Source organism: Pteropus medius, unplaced genomic scaffold (genome assembly GCF_902729225.1).
Source record: "Pteropus medius unplaced genomic scaffold, Ma_sr-lr_union100, whole genome shotgun sequence".
NCBI lineage: Eukaryota > Metazoa > Chordata > Mammalia > Chiroptera > Pteropodidae > Pteropus > Pteropus medius.
The window spans coordinates 1,448,644-1,464,847 of record NW_024345481.1 but is presented as its reverse complement, the minus strand read 5'-3'; the positions used below and the strand labels follow the sequence as shown (position 1 = coordinate 1,464,847).

General features: G+C 43.4%; 1 protein-coding gene and 1 pseudogene across 5 annotated transcripts in view; both read right to left on the bottom strand.

The window, feature by feature from the left end:
* The window catches only part of TIAM2 (TIAM Rac1 associated GEF 2), a 200,736-nt gene that overhangs the window by 79,921 nt on the left and 104,611 nt on the right, over positions 1-16,204 (bottom strand). For all 5 annotated transcript variants that reach the window (XM_039873856.1, XM_039873857.1, XM_039873862.1 and 2 more), the window contains 4 exons: positions 13,606-13,778; positions 11,309-11,533; positions 2,288-2,473; positions 1,627-1,773 (listed from right to left, as the gene is read on the bottom strand). In XM_039873856.1, coding sequence (XP_039729790.1) covers positions 1,627-1,773; positions 2,288-2,473; positions 11,309-11,533; positions 13,606-13,778 — 731 coding nt within the window. The remainder of the gene's footprint in view (positions 1-1,626; positions 1,774-2,287; positions 2,474-11,308; positions 11,534-13,605; positions 13,779-16,204) is intronic.
* On the bottom strand, positions 15,372-15,486 carry LOC120611474 (uncharacterized; annotated as a pseudogene).

Here is a 16,204-nt window from a genome sequence, read left to right as displayed (position 1 = left end):
TAAAGAATAGGTCATTTAAACATTAATGGAGACCTACTATATCAACTTTATTCAGTTATAAATATCAACGCTATAATTAATATAATTTTTTTTTAAAAAAATGTTCAAACAAATGCTTTTGTTGAACAAGAAATCTTATGTTAAGAACTTTTAGCACATATGATGGGGTAAAGACCATCTTAAGCTCATATCTAATTAGCTAAATGTCAACATCTAAGAAAAATAAGCAAGTTATCAAATTATTTATTATGATGATTTAAATATATTGAATTGACTGCCTTGATTAAAATCAAAATTTGCCCCAAAGACCTTATTTAAGTTTCATATTAGTTCAATTAAAAAATATAAGCCCAACATTAGCCAATGGTTTATAGTCGACTACAATGAAGAAATACATTTTCACTTATAACCAACAATGACTTTTTACAATTAAAGTATAAGTAGAGCCATCATTTTAAAATATGATATTCTTTCTGATTATATAAGAATATACAAAAACAGTGGCCACATAAAAGCATTTTCATGTGTTCCTGGTGTCTTTCAATCGACCAACCCACTCCCTATCATCTCCACCTTTATTGTTCCAAAATTATAAGCAGGTCAAAGAATCCGATACTATCTCTGTTAGTCACTAACGCACAAAACTGTTAGACACGATCAAATAAATATCTACGTAAAAATTAGAAAATAAAGTTCCATAAAATATGACCCTCCCTTCCAGATGACATTGAAAGCATATTTGGATAATAGCCACGTGTTAAAAATAAAAACAAGGACTTCTTCGGACTTAATCACAAACATTTTCCCTATTCACTTCCATAATCAGATCGTCATATGGTAACTCACCTTTCAATAGTCTCTGAAAAAGTAATAAATCTAAAACATCTCAATCGGCAACATAAAATTCATGATCACATACTGTATTCACGGTGTTAGGAAATACTTCAGATGTGAATATTCAAAAAGTTCTGAAAACAATTCACGGTACATGGGCCACATTTCAACAATCAGTGCTCAGGCTATTTTTACTTGATGGAATGTTAAAATGGCCACCCGTCCTCAGGGAATTCAACAGCAGCCATAGCCCAGCATTTCAGGGCTTCGGATCCAGGTAGACCCAGGCCCAGCCCGACCCCTCAGGTGCTGTGTGAACAGGGGTAAGGACGCGCCTTACGTAACCTCGCCAGGTTTCAGGCTCCTCATCTGTACAATGCGATGACAAAATGCCTACTTCGTGTCACAGAGATTAAGTGAGCCAAGTGTCTGATAGAATTTAGCTGCGGTAACTCTGATTATAATTAATTTTACACATTTATTTTAAGACGAAATCTATAGGGAAAATAAATATTAGTAGGAAAGGTAATGAAAAGTGTGGATCCTTCTCTGGGTGTTATTTTTGTGTTCCTAAGCACGCCAGATGTGAGCAAGCTGTCAATGCCTCTTTTTGGGAGTGTCGAAAAGAGAATGAGCAACGTGTGTATATCATTTGGGAAAAACGTCCATGCTAAGACTGCGTTCCTTTGAACCAACTTTTATGTCATTCTTAACGGACGATGAACATTTATGACGTGCAGCAACGAGGGTTTCCCTCTCGGCCTGCTGTCCCTCGCACGCGGAGACGTTCACCTGAGTTATAGAAGATCTCTTCTCCTTCCCTTTTCTTGCCAGTGTGTCCAGCCCTTTTAACGAAGAAAATATGCCCTTCTTGTTTCTCCCCCGCTGGGTCAGTGACAATGTTCTCTTCCGGAAAGCAGAGTCGTCTCTAGAACACACCTAATTTACAACACAGTTTTAGAAAGTCTTAACGCATATTATTTGGGCGACAGACGGGATTGACTGTTGCCCTAACAGAAGTGAGCCCTGCTTGCTATCAATGCGTCCTGACCAGTCCCCAAAGCTACCAGACACACCAGAAATGGATCCATCACAGAGATATCTCTCATCTGGAGAACACAGGCCCGGTTACAACATTCACACCCTTATTACCACCCTTTAGGAATGCCACCCTCCTGACTGTACGAGGTGGGACAGACAGAAAGGCAAATGCAGATGTGAATATTTAATAGCTGTCTACTAGCAGCAGCTGGATTCCTAGAATAAGCAGCAGAGAAGCCCGGGCTCTTTATGGCAAGGCGTCCCCAACCCTCCATCCCCAGGTGCCCAGCCCCCAGGTGGCCCTGGTCAGTTACTGGGTTAAGTCACAGGAGCACTGAAGTTAATAAGCCAGACAAAGGAGAGGGCGGGTCCACCCTGAATGCTGCAGAAACAGCCTCCTTAGGGAACTTACCAGAGCATGGAAAGAGGAAACCGACAAGACGCCCAACCTGCCCAGGGCCAGCTTGGAGGGGCGACTGGTGGCGGCAAGCAGGCTCTTGGGGTTCGGCAGCTCCCCGCCTTGTAGGCTGGCCAGATAGCAGCGCATCCGGAATAGATCCATGTGAAATTTCTCCAGGTTCTGCTCCCACTGCTGGATCTGTTTAAGCAAGAATAGGGATAATTTAAATAAAAATGAGAAGTGTTCATAGGTCAAATTGAAAACGTGATCCCATGCATGAACTTGAGGGAAAAATTCATTTCAGCTGATGTGGCACAGTTGCAATCAGCCTGCCCTGCTCACCCTGACTCAAGCCCTCCCGCCAAAACACACTGGGTCAGACAGCGGTGTGCTTCGTCAGGATGGCCAGAAGCAAAACGAAGCTGGTGGTCCCTACGGTGCCTTGTCAAAACGGCATGACCTTTGCAGAATGCCAGCGCTCACGATCACGCTGACTTAAGGCACTTCCACAATTGTAAACCAGTTATTTCATTCTTGTTTCATTTCCCTTCACATTTACAGCCTCTGATCTTAAACCAGATTCACTGAATGTCACACAAACAGATGCTAGATAGATAGAGACTGTGACTTTACATTTCTGTATTCTGAGTAAATAACTCGAAATAAGAAAAAGCAAATGGGGTAAGGACAGACAGAGCTCTTACTCCTACCGCAAGCATCTTAGAGAATAAGCACCAGCTACACTCCTAAATACAATTAGAACACATATAATTATTTATATAGAGAAATTTCTCTGTACTTCTTCAAAACTGAAGTCATGAGTTGGTAAAGAAATATGGTCAAACTCAGGGGGCTACTCTCCTTTCTTCCAGGGATGTCAAAGTGTGTGATGTGTAAGCATCACCTTCATTTAAAGATAAACTAACAGGTGAAGAAGCCTCTAGTAACTTGTCGGAACAGGGACTCAATAGCAGAACAGAAAGCTGGGCTTCACATGGTGCTGAGAGCAACCTCAAGATTCAAGAGAAGGTCTGCAGTAAAGGGTCGTAAGAAAGATTCAGGACAAGAGTTGTCTTCTCATTTACAACAACGGCACCCCTGGTTTTGCCGTGTTTAGCACCCAATCAGATCCTAACCTTGCCCAGGAAACTTTCCAGGTCAATCCTTAATCTGGATAAATATGCTATTTTGAAGGACCCCCAACATTTAACACTATGTTCCCCTCGGTTTCTCCTAGAGAAAAACAATACCAATTCTGGGTATTCCCCAGACCCCTCCAAGTTCTCCATCTCTATTTCTTACTGTACAAATTGTCTCTGTGAAAGAAATAAGATGGCTGCAAGATCTAAACAACCTGCTGATTCATCATTGTTGGTCAGCAAAACAAATTCCCAGCACGTACTGAAAATTTCAATCTCCGTAGTGATTTTAACCTCATTTAAGATTCTGTCACCTCTTAACTGGTGAGGTAATCTACCCCTGCTGGTGTCGGCCTTGACTGAATACCAGAATGACCAGAATAGATGCCCAGGTCCTTCGCCTGAAGATTCTACCCATTAGCTGTGAGGTCGGGGAAGGTTACATTCTGAAAGCATCTCCACCAATTCAGGCTCATCACAGCCTGAGTGAGGATCGCTCTTCTAAACCAACAAGACACGTCAAACTGAAACTGCACACCTCTTGCCATGTTAGAGAATTCTAGATTCCAGAAGTAATGGGTGGGTATTATGTAACCATAAACTGACACCTCCCCGAAGCTAGAGGGCACAGTGAAAACTACTCGTCTGTCTCACAAATATCTTCTCTGATTTCCCGAAAATCTATAATTATGGACGCATTCTTTTGTCTTAAAATAGTGTAGATATTTCGGAATTAGCTAGTATGTTAAAGCTTATTCCTCATTTATTCCTCCATGTTAAATGGCTTATGAGATGCTTCCTAGAGCTTCTGGGGTGGAGGCATAAGAGAAAGAAAACCCACGAGTCACCGGATGCTGGGAGATAAAGGAGCCCATGCCATTCACAGTGGATTAAGAAGACAAAAGATATAAAATAAATTCCAAGTCTATGCCAATCCCTGTAGATCAGGGAAGACGACAATCTCTTCTATTTCACTGAATTGTACAGGTTACAAAGTGTTTTTAAAGGCATCATTTAATATATTTACATGAATAGCTTCCAATTGGAAGGTATAAACAGTTCCATCTTAAACAGGGAATCATCAAATTTTGTCAGAAACACTGTGATAACCTTCAGCACACCTATACCTCTCCATCCAAAATCTGGGACAAATGCATTCATGGGAATTCATAGTGAATTCATGGGAAGAACATGGATCCAGATGCTTAGGTTCACTGGAGGGAAAGCGAACGGCTTAAAGTAGATCTTAGAGAGTGTGCTAATTCATATGATCATGTTTCAGGAAAACTAGTATTTTAATCATATTAATTTTAAAATTGAATTTAGTAGAAGATACAAATGAGATGGGACCTTATGATTTCTCTATTTCAACAATGCTTCCTATCCTTATCCTGACTGAGCCATCATTAGTCACACATCTACTCCATAAAGACAGTGATCTTGTTTTTAAGGTCGTGGTTCTTTATAGAGAAGCAGTCATGGAGGGTAAATGAGGATGGGTGGTTGGCTAAGAACCAATGACATATTTGATTCTGCTTTCCGCAGACTCATCAAAGTTGTAGAGAAGGACTTGGGAGAATGTGCAGGCAGAAGTACACTGAGGACATGGATTCAGAGCCTGGGTAATAGGAAGGAAGAGGGCAGTAGGCAAGCCAGACCCACAAGCTCAAAACAGACCTTGTAACAATGAGAAAGTCTGTTAACATAGGCAATGAACTTGCGAGGCAATCGGGATTACCATGCCTTCTTTGCTCAGCAGAAAAGACTAAGGCCCAGAAGGGAAGTGACTCGACAGGATCACGTAACAACTTAGTCTTTTCAGACTAGCAAAGGCCCGAAGCTGGTCCCGATATGAACAATATGTGGGGGATGAGCATCTACTGAGCATTTGTGACGCAGCCCGAACCCCAGGTCTTTCTTCTCACTCCTAAGGCAGGTAACTGCACATTACCCAAGAAGTACTTCAGCAACTTCCATTCAAGTTTTCATCCAATTGTCGACTTGATTTCTCCCCACAAATCCCCAGGTGTTCTATGTAAAAGGATGTCAAACTATCTACTGCCCTATTCATATGGAACGTTCATTCGCTTTTCATTTTCTTACCAGCCTTAATGTACAACTTCAGTCCCAATTTAAAGTAATGTTATATTTTATAATCGTCCTTCAAAAGATGAGGTGAAGGAGATAAATATACATTTTTTAAATGGAAAGGGAGAAATAGAAGATAGTTTTGTAGCTATTTATATATGCTATGTCAGTAAATTTCAATCATCATCACCACTAAAATAGTAATATTATCTGACATCACATTTATCAGGGAATTTCTGGAGATTTTTTCCTAACATTATCAAACACTAAAATGCCCAAAATCAATTCTCTTAAGACTGTTTTCCCCGCTTTTTTTCCTAAATTCCTTAAATATTGATAATTTCCCCTAGACGTTTATTTTTTTTAAGATAAATACCAAGACAGGAAAATAAAAACTCGACTTCTAGGTCAATTGAGCTCTTATTTAACGTCGGTGCACAAAAACTAAAACTAAAAGTAACAAGGATGAAGAAAACTCACTCTAAGGAGATTTTCATCATCTTTCACTGTAAAAGGAAAAAGGATTAACCACTAAATTAAGGAGGAAAACTCCATTTTTAAGCACTGATACAAATACAATGTAAGAGTTTCTTCTTCGTTGTAATATAGCTGTGTTCACTTAATGAGCTCAGGAAGGTCATGGTCTGCTGGAGAAAGTGGGAGGGGAGAGGAGATGAAGTCTAATACTAAAAATAACAGATGAATAAGTGATACGTAAAAAAGATGACAAGTACATTTGTGCCACACCCAATACTCTTAGAAAGATATTTTCTACCATTTAGTCATTCGATCGCAGAATGTGGTCATTGGTCTATTAATAGGTTTGTCTGAAAAGGATAATTCATTTTTTCTTTTTGATGAAATAAGTTGACAAACTCTCATGTGACATTTGCCAAGCATGAAAACCTACCTTCACAGAAGAACCTATCTAGGGAGACAGATTACGCCGACGTTAACTAGTAGTCAGAACTGCCAGCTAAGGTTTAGAGAATCAGTTCTGTTTTGTTCTTTCCTCTGAAATACAATTCACAGGCCATAAAATTCATTCAGTTTCACAATAAATATACTTCCCATCAAATCGAGCCGAAAAACCCAAGTTATGAGAACAAGCAAATTAAGGTTTAATTTCTACTTTACACGAAACCATTGGTTAATTAGCAAGTGAAGCACAATCTGATTCACAAAAGTCACCAAGAGGCATAGAGCCCGTTGGTTAGGAGGACAGACTCGTGTTCAAGTGCCAGCTCTGCCACTTGCCAGCCGTGTGACACTGACCTCTCTCAGGTCTATTCCCTCACCCATCAAATGTGCGACACGGGCCAAGAGCTGGTAGGAGTAGGGTGGGGCCTCATGCAGAGAAGAACTCAAAGTGCCCAAGGGGAAAGGAAATATAGGTACATTCACGTGTGAACTCAAAGAACCAGGGGTACAGAGATGGAAAAGTTACGGATCTTTGAGGAGCTCATACGCCACAGCAGCAGCGACCCTACACACAAGGAGATTATGAAACGATGTGGTGAGAGCAGTGACAGAGACCCTGCACCTTACGGGGTGTCGAAGGGGGTCCCCGACAGAGTGGGTGGGAGGAGAGTCGAGGGCAGCCCTTTGGAAGAAGTAACCCCTAAACACCCTGCATCAGAGAAGGAGAGGTGAGCTCCATGACGGAGGGGAGGGGCCCGCCTGTACGCTGGCCTGTGTGGGTCTTCTCTGCCTGAGGAAAAACCCAAAGAAGGAGCTGGGACCTACAGGAAGTCTGGTGCTGACGGAGGAAGGTTGAGGTGGGGAGAGGTTATCAGGGACTTCATCTTTTCAGCGATGGGGGCGATTAAAGGACTTTTAAACCAGGTGATCGCATGATCAGATTTACTTTGGGGATGCCTTGTGGGGGAGATGCATCTGAGGAAGGGAAAACTGGCAGCCTCCACGGTGCTACAGGAAAGAGGGAGGACGGCCCCAGTCACCTGACCTCTCCCCCCACCGGCACCTCGTGTGCCTGAAAGATCACACAGCCAGGAGGCTCCACATGGTCCCAGAGCTCCCTGCCTTTGCTCATGCTGACCCTTGGCCTGGAACGTCCTTCTCCGTTCCTCTGCTGATTAACTCCTTCTCATTCTCCAAGAAGCAATTCAGTCATCCCTCCTCCAGGGGGTCTCCCAGGACTACGCAGGAGGCTAAACTTCTCGTTTGTCCTCCACATACATCATTTGCTCTGAATTTATCATTTGATAAAATTACACGCTCAACTGCCTATCACCCTGCTAGTGGGAGAGCAGCCTGAGGGCAAAGGCAGCATCTTCTCTGAATCCCCGGTCTGTACACACTTGCCCGGCCCAGAGTATACACTTCGTAAGTGCGCAGTGAACTAAACCAAAGGTTAATCTCTTGCCCCAAATACTCCCACCGCCTGCGGAATGAAGCCCACATCTTGGCCCAGCACCTGCGTTATCGGACCTTGTCCCCCCCAAACCCCTTCCCAAACACTCCTCTCTCCAAGGCTTATTCCCCAAGTCGCCCCCGTCCACACACCCCTTTTCACATTTTCTTCACTGCTTTGTTCACTTTGTGCCCTTCACTATTTCCAATTGTCTAAATTAGATCCCTCCTCCTTGTGATTTCAAGACTTTCTGAAAATGGAGCCCACGTTTCACAGAACCCAGAGCGGTCCGAAGCCCACGGGCTGAGGCTCTGCTCCTCTCGCTGCATCTCCTCCCTGTCCCAAGTGCCTCCTCCCGCTCTGGCCTCCTTAGCCACAGGAAGTGAGAAAGGCACAGAGTGAGTCACGGTGGGAGAAAGGACGGGGACCAAGCCATCCAGGAGGACGCCACGACCGCCTCAGGGTGGTGAAGCTTTGTCCCTGTCTGCTTGTTTAAAAAAATAAATGGAAAGGAAAATAAAGTCCTAACTGGACTTAATTTACAGCTCTTCCTCCCTCAGAACTTCAAAAGGCCTCTGACATGCGGACGGGCTGCACAGTCGGCTCCACGCTGGACACGCTCAGATGAAAGTTGCGTCATCCTGCCCCACGGGGACCCCAAAGCCCTTAAGACAGGACCATATGATGGGTCTTTTCAAAGCAAAACATGTCATCACACACGAGTATGAAGTTCAGCCGTTATTATTGTCTTTTTATTTGGAAAAGCCACTGACAGTGATCTTTTCCACCCAAGTACTTCAAAGAAAACCTGTTCCAGAGACTTTATCTTGCATGATGTAATGTACCCTGTAAGTTCAGATATTATTAGGCTATAAATGACTTTATCTGAGGTTCTTGAGGTCTTTGGGGAAAAGAGTTACATTAAAATAAACATTTTCTCTAATGTAAAAAAAATATAGTGAAATTGAGATTTTTAAATGGTAAGTGGATAAAGCCAACTGCTCTTTTAAAGTTTTTAAAAGGTAGTTTAGAGAAAACTATACTTACGGGATATTTGGGAGGTCGTGTTCTTATTAGTCTTGATTTGTCAATACATTTGTCTCCGTAGCTTCACATAACATTCTCTAGTAAAAGATCATCTCATAAAAGAAATTCTAGCATGTGCTCGTTCCCCCTTAACATTTCATATATTTTGTGTCTGCAAGAGCAAACAGCTCGCTTTGCAACCATCTGGCAAATGAGTTAAAGACAGTGGGCACAGCAAATATAAATCATGTTACCCATTGCAAAGCCTTCTGGGAAAACATGACTAAATCACAGCCTTAAAATTTTCAATATGGGAGTATTTGAGATCTTGCTCCCCGGCATATGTCATCGATTTGGCTCAAATCAATTCTCATAAAAATTCTCTACAGTTTTGGACATTTCAAAAAAAACTCTACCAATATGGTGAGGAGAATATTTTCAGGTGGAATTTCTGAAGATCAATCCAAATTGTTTCTTACCAAAAATTTACAAGTATAATATGAGATGGTGTGTGCACGGAAGAGAAGAACCGAAATGAAAAATTAATAGTATTAGGACAGTGTACCTAACATCACTAATGTAATGATTCTGTCAAAGAACATAAAATGAGCCACAAGTAATTAATAATTACCCTACTTCTTTAGAAGAGTTTCTTGTCAGGCACCCAATGACCATCCCAGACCTCTGCATTTGTCTAGGGGTTTGTGTGAAAGGAATTCCCCCCTCGCGATCAGAGAATAATACTAAATGTAACGTTATAAATTAAGCATTTATCAACTATGGGCAAGAGCACAAAATTACATTTAAGGAAAATTTTAAATTTCTAAAAATGTTGGCTTGGATTTCATATGGCCATAAAGAGAGAAAAGGGAGGCAAAAAAAAAAAAAAAAAAAGATGGTCCAGGAGCCGCTCAATGTCACTAAATTTTTCTTTTTTCTCCATGGACCTTAGCAACGCGTAAGGGCCTGAAAACTCCAGGTTGGACATCCCCTTCAGAGGACTAACGAGTGGCTTCAAAGTTAAATTTCAGGGAGCCAGTAACAGTTAAAACCAGACCTTTTCCCACAGTACAAGTATGAGGTTTTTGATTGCAGCACCCTGAGCACTGAGACACCTGACTCCATGAGGTGCACTTCTGATAACACACTGATTGAGGCGACTGACCCTGGAAATTCAGGACCATGGGTGAGACGTGGTATAAAGAAAACACGGGGACAAACACTTCTCCTTCTCAAGCTCTGATCTGTCATGTAACCTTGACACAGCACCGCATCCCTTCACGCCACACAGAGAGCTGAGAGATCGGGACGCGAACTCCTCCCCCGATAGAGGCAGGAGGTCGAAAGCAGGCGGAGATGACAGAGGCTGAGCGCTGGTGGCAGCGCATTTAGCAGCTGCGTTCTAGTCAGACCCCAAACATCTTGCCACTTCCTTCATTCTCCTTGTCAGTTTCAACTTCCTGTTCGGTTTCTCATTAGAACTATTTTGTAGTATGTACTTTGCTAGCAGGTACTCTTTAAATAAGTGGCATATTTTTTTTGGAGAAACGGTTTGATTCAGGAATGTAAGATAATACCTTTAAGATTCTATAGAATTACAGAAATTATATTCTCTGAAATGCATTTTCCACATAAACTTTTAAACTTCTGTGATGTTAGTCTGGACCAGATCCTCATGACTGCACATCCCCATCAGCCATTCTACATCTCAGGTACTGTCCCCACTTGAATCTACCCTCCGAGCCACCACCTGGTTAGCCTTCCAAAGGTATTACTTTTATTAGGCATTTATGAAGACAAGGATGCTAGAACTTTCACTGACACTTGTCTAAGTGCTTAGGACATCAGAGCCAAGAAAAATAAATATTAAAAAGCTGCTCCTCCTCCTCTAAAATGCAAACAGCGCAAAAACTACCTGTTTAATTATTATGTGAATATGGAATTAGACAAGAGAAAGTATTTTCTTTAGCACCTTATCTGTAATACAGAAAAAAATAGTGGTTTTTCGGAATCCGCAGACATGGGAATGGCTATTATACCAACCGGCTCTTTCCAAAGCCATCCTTTGTCTTAGAATCGTAACTGTCTAATCTTCTAGTGGTTTTATGACATCGATTTTTGTCCTATTAGTGACGATACATGAGAGGACCAGCAAGGCAAGAAGGAATGACTTAATATTAGACCAAAAAAAAAAAAATCTGGTCACAAAACATTCCGTTATCTATGCACCGAAACCAAAGACTGTAAAGCAGACCATGTCACCCACGTCACAAAAGTACCATTATGTACCTGAAATGAGAAGCCACAGAAACTACCTCCCCCAGGGATGGAAGAAACACGGCCACTATCGGGTGTTCCTGAGCAATGGGAGCAACGGGGGAAAACACTCGTGTGAATGCGCAGTACCTGGTTTTCTATGGCTTTCCTGTTCTTCGGGTCACGCACCACGGACAGCTGCAGCTCTGCCATCTTCTTCATCTTGCTGTCGATATCTATCTTCTGGACGAGGTTTTTGGTCTGGTTCTTTAGCAGCCGAACTGTATCCTCTTTGCCGTGTTTCTTCGCAAAAAGGGATGCGCACGCCGAATGGATGGCAGTGACCCAGTTTTCCAGATCTGTCTGGCTAGTGGCCTAAACACAGGAGGGTTAAAAAAAACAAAAAAAAACCCAAAAAAACTATTTAGAATTGTTTTACCACAAAGTGCTCTCCGAAGAGGCCGGCTGGGCTTTAATGTGTAAAACCCAGGAAGTGCCCTCACTTCATAAAAACTGTTTAATTCCAAACACACACACAATCACTCAACTCGAGTTCGCAGACTTCCTTGATTGCGGAGGTTCTGTGAGACCGTTGAGAGCGGAGTCGAAATGACCGAGTAGCCCCAAATACGCCGGAGAGACAAACTACAATCAAGCTGTAAGCCAACAGCAGGGAGTCATAAGAAAACTGGGGTACATCCACTCAGTGTTACATTATGCTGCTCTCTTAAAGGCAGCTAATCTTTATAATTTTAATAGAACGAGAAAACATGAGGACTAAAATGTGTAATTCTGATAACTTGATATGAAATTTCACCCCCAGCATGGACTCTATTATGGAAAATGTCAATGAAAGAATTTTGCGGAAAGTGCACAATAAAATAGTTGCCTTTGAATAGTGCAAATACGGATAGCAGTTTTTCTTTCTCTGCTCTCTAGTACCTTCAGACACAATGACCATAATCCTTTCATATAAGGAAAATATTTCACTTTAAAAACAACAAAGAAAGTTTGAATAGGGCAGAATGAGCAAATCATAGTTCTCAGCAGGCTGAAAAGCAGTTTCAGTTCCCTTAATGGCCAGAAATGACCACACACATTCAAGCCACAGGGTCACTCCCCCATGATCTCTGGAATCATACAATTGGACCTGTTGGGACAATTTCTTAAAACTAAGAATATTTTTGCCTGAATCATAAAGCAAAATATTCATTTCACACTTGCCCCTAAGAAGTCCAGATTAAGCAGATTTACTTAATGTATTTACCTTCCCTACAATTCAGATCAGCATCGATTCATTGGTTTGCCTGAAAGCATCACACCTTTAGGCTACTTTTCTCTTAAGGAAAATGACGTCTCTGGCCCTGACTCTCCTAAGTCATCGGTTTGGGACATAGGTAAGTGTGGAAGCCTAATGCATTCACCTGGCTCTGTGCTGGGAAATCCTGTTGTAGGGGAGGACACCTCAGAGAATTCTGGATTTCCAAAGTCAGTGAGGGAATACTATGCTGTTCTGCAGGGCTCCTGGGGGCATCCAGGACCAACTTCATCAGAGACCTTAACCCAGGACCTGCAAAGTTTTCCATGAACCCCCACTCAGATATAACCTACAGCCCATAGTGTGTCTACATGCAGCACCGGGTTGGGGTGAGGAGGCATTTCAGGAGCACACTTCACTTCCTGGCTCTCTATCACCCCATCCTTCTTGAGTTAATTAATAATAATAACAACAGTAAAAAGAGGTAATTATAATAATAGTCTTAAACCATGCAAATGGTATTAAAGCAACCCCAGAAGCTATGATCATCCTACTGGTTGAGGGGTCCAAAGCTCAGAGAAGTTCAGTCAGTGTTCCAAGATGACATAGGTACACCAGAGTCACACCTAACCCTGCCCCGACACCGCCGGCTCGGCGTCACTGCGCTCTGTGGCTTCTTGTTTGCTAGGAAGTTGCTAAAACTCCCAGTAGCAGGATTTTTACATCCTAAGCCGGCTTCTGCTGGGAAGTGAGACCTTCCGGCATTCGTCCCCGAGGACCTCCTGAAAAGCCGCTGCTTCCCCTTCCACTACCCCTTCCGCTTCCCCTTCCGCTTCCCCTTCCGCTTCCCCTTCCGCTTCCGCTGGGGTTTCTGGGAAGAACCCAGGCCTTTCCAGGCCGCACACTCCCCGCTTCGTTTAAAAAGCCTCCACTCCGGGGATTTCGGACCTTGTGTTCACCAGGTCATGAGCTACCCCAGGACAGGGATGGTGACATTTCTCTCTTCGTTAAGAAGAGTGCCCCACGGTACCTGGCGGCGAGAGGACGATCCTCTTGCTTAAGCCCCCATCGAACGCCTAACTAAGCTTGCACGGTTTCCTCGCTAAGCTAGGTCTCTGGGTTCTGCTCCTTCCCATCCCAACAGAGGTAGGCCATCGCCTCCACCCTATGCAGAGAAAGGGTGGCGTACCTGGAAAAGGTAGACATCACCGAAGGAGTTGCTCAGGCAGAACACGTGCTCCTTCTTGGGGTGCTCCGGGACGGCCTGCACGATGCTGTCTTCCGCAAACAGGGCGCAGCGAGGCGCCCCGCTCTGATCCAGGGAATGCTTCCCGTAGGTCTCATAAAACAGCAGGGTGCATCCTGTGGAGAGAGAAGCAAAACCAGGGCCCTGTCACACGTCCTGAGGGTCTAGGAGAGAAATGGGAAGGGATACATCTAAAAAAAAAAAAAAAAAATAGAATTGAACGAGACAACTATTTGAACTATTTGATACAACATGTGCTCGGCGTATCGGCATTAACTCTGGTGAAAATGAGATGTTTTTGTAAATGCGCTATCGGTAATAATGCCAAGTATTTATTGTTATTTATTGCTGCTTCCCGACGGGATCCCCTCTCAGTCTCTTGCATGCACGGGCTCACTCAGCCCCAGAAGGCAGGTGTGCTTATCAACCCATTTCACAGATGTAAAACCTGAGGCCCCACCATTTGCGCAGGTCCCACAGCTGGCCGCAGGCCCTCTGGCCCTAGAGCCCTCATTCTTAACCAGGACACCACACTAGTTCAGAGAGCGAAATGCGAGAGGTAGACGAGAATCCCATATTTACTAACTGAGGGAGCTTCTACACCTACTACGTGTGGTGACGTGAAACAGTAGGTCTGGGAAACCATTCATGAGAAAGTACAGTTTAGTCTCCAAACGCCACAGAAAATAACTTGATCGTTTTATCTCACCATAATAGGAAATATTACGAGCATCGTACTAATTTAGATTGAGAGAACAATGAAACTGAATATCCCTGAATTTTAAAATATTACTCTAAAAATGCTGCCATATGCTTACAAGCATATAGCTTTCCCCTAATAAGCTAACAAAGTATTAGAGGTAGAAGATATTAAAAGTCTGCTTTGATAATTAGATAGGAATGTCCTATAATGATTATAATTTTAAAGCTATTTCACTCCTGGCAGTTTCATTTCTTCCTTTAAAAACGAATCTTATGTTTACATCATGGAACCCAGCGCAGCATAGAAGACAGGACAGAAAGATGCCTGCCCCTCGCAGACAGTACTTTCTCCCTCCGCGGTGCTTTACGATTTCAGGAAGCACTGAGCACTCTGTCTTCCCGCAAACAAAACCCACCCAAACTAAGGCTGAGAGAGGCTCCTAGAACGCGGGACAGGAGCAGGAGGTTTATGGCCAGAGCTGCTTCTGTAGGGCGGAGCCTGATTCTTCCTCCAGCCACGGATGCCCTAGAAACAATACTCCCAGGTTTTCCAGCAGGAAAGACCCGTATGACACCACTGCTGCATGTGTGACATGCCACGGCCTGGGAACCCAAGGACCGGGGCAAAGGTGACAGAGCAAACCAGCTGCGCCTAAGTCCAAATTCTTTCCAAAGGGTAATGTTGACTTTCCAGTTTCCCTAACATTGTGGCCCCAGCGGCATGGTTCAAATCATTACATCTAGAGGAATGAACACAACCTTGGGCAGATGCCAAGATGTGGCCAAATGTCACACCCCATCTACGACAGAAGGCAGCTCTAACGCAGCAGTATGCAACCAAAACAGGACATTTAGATCTAGGCCAGGATCTAAAATATGCAGACTTTTGTTGCTATAGAATTTGTTTGTTTGTTTGTTTGTTTATTTCAGGTGGGGCGACCCTTGGTTGATCTCACAGATTGCAAGGACCTTGTCAGCTAATAATACCTTATTTTTTTTATTTTTTATGCCTACGGCACCTGGTCTTCCTAGGTGCCCATCCAAGTACTAACCAGGCCCGACCCTGCTTAGCTTCCGAGATCAGATGGGATTGGGCCTGTTCAGGGTAGCATGGCCATAGACTTATGGAATTTAAAAAATAGGAAATCAACCATAAATCTGTTACATCGAGCTAAACAATCTGCATCTCTAATGCTGGGAGCTGAGGCTAATGGAAAGGGGCTGCAGCCATGTCAATGAAGTCTCCTGTACCCGCCCAGGGTTGTGACTGTCAGTCCCATCCAGACCCTGCCAGGAGCCAGTGATGGTCTGGAGGGTTCACCATGGAAGTTCTTGTCATGGTAGCAGAGAGAGAAAATAGACTGGACCAGCAGTAGACGTACGAGAATAGGAGATGCGTTATTTATTAGAACTATCACCAGCAGAAGGAGAGCAACTGGCCTCAGTCTCCCCTCAAATCTACCTTTCATCGACACTTCTGAACCCACACTCATCCCTCCATTCCCCATTTCAGGCCTATCTCAAGGCCCATCACCAGCATCTGAAAATTCCTTGATGAGCCCCTCTGCTGATCTCGGCCACCTGCTGTGCATTTTGAGGGATATCTTTAATGACCTTGCCCACTGTTCTGCCCATGAAGTCCCTCGTGAACCACATGACAATCCACTCACTGGAAAGGACAGATGGAAAGCAGAATTAACCTTGTTAAAAATGTATTACATCTTGCAAGCCTTAAAAAACACTTGCGCCCTTAGCATACCTATACATTTGATATAGGTGGGCCCCCAGATGGTTTGCTAATAGCTGCTCTCTCCAGAACACTTCCCAATTTATTTACAGT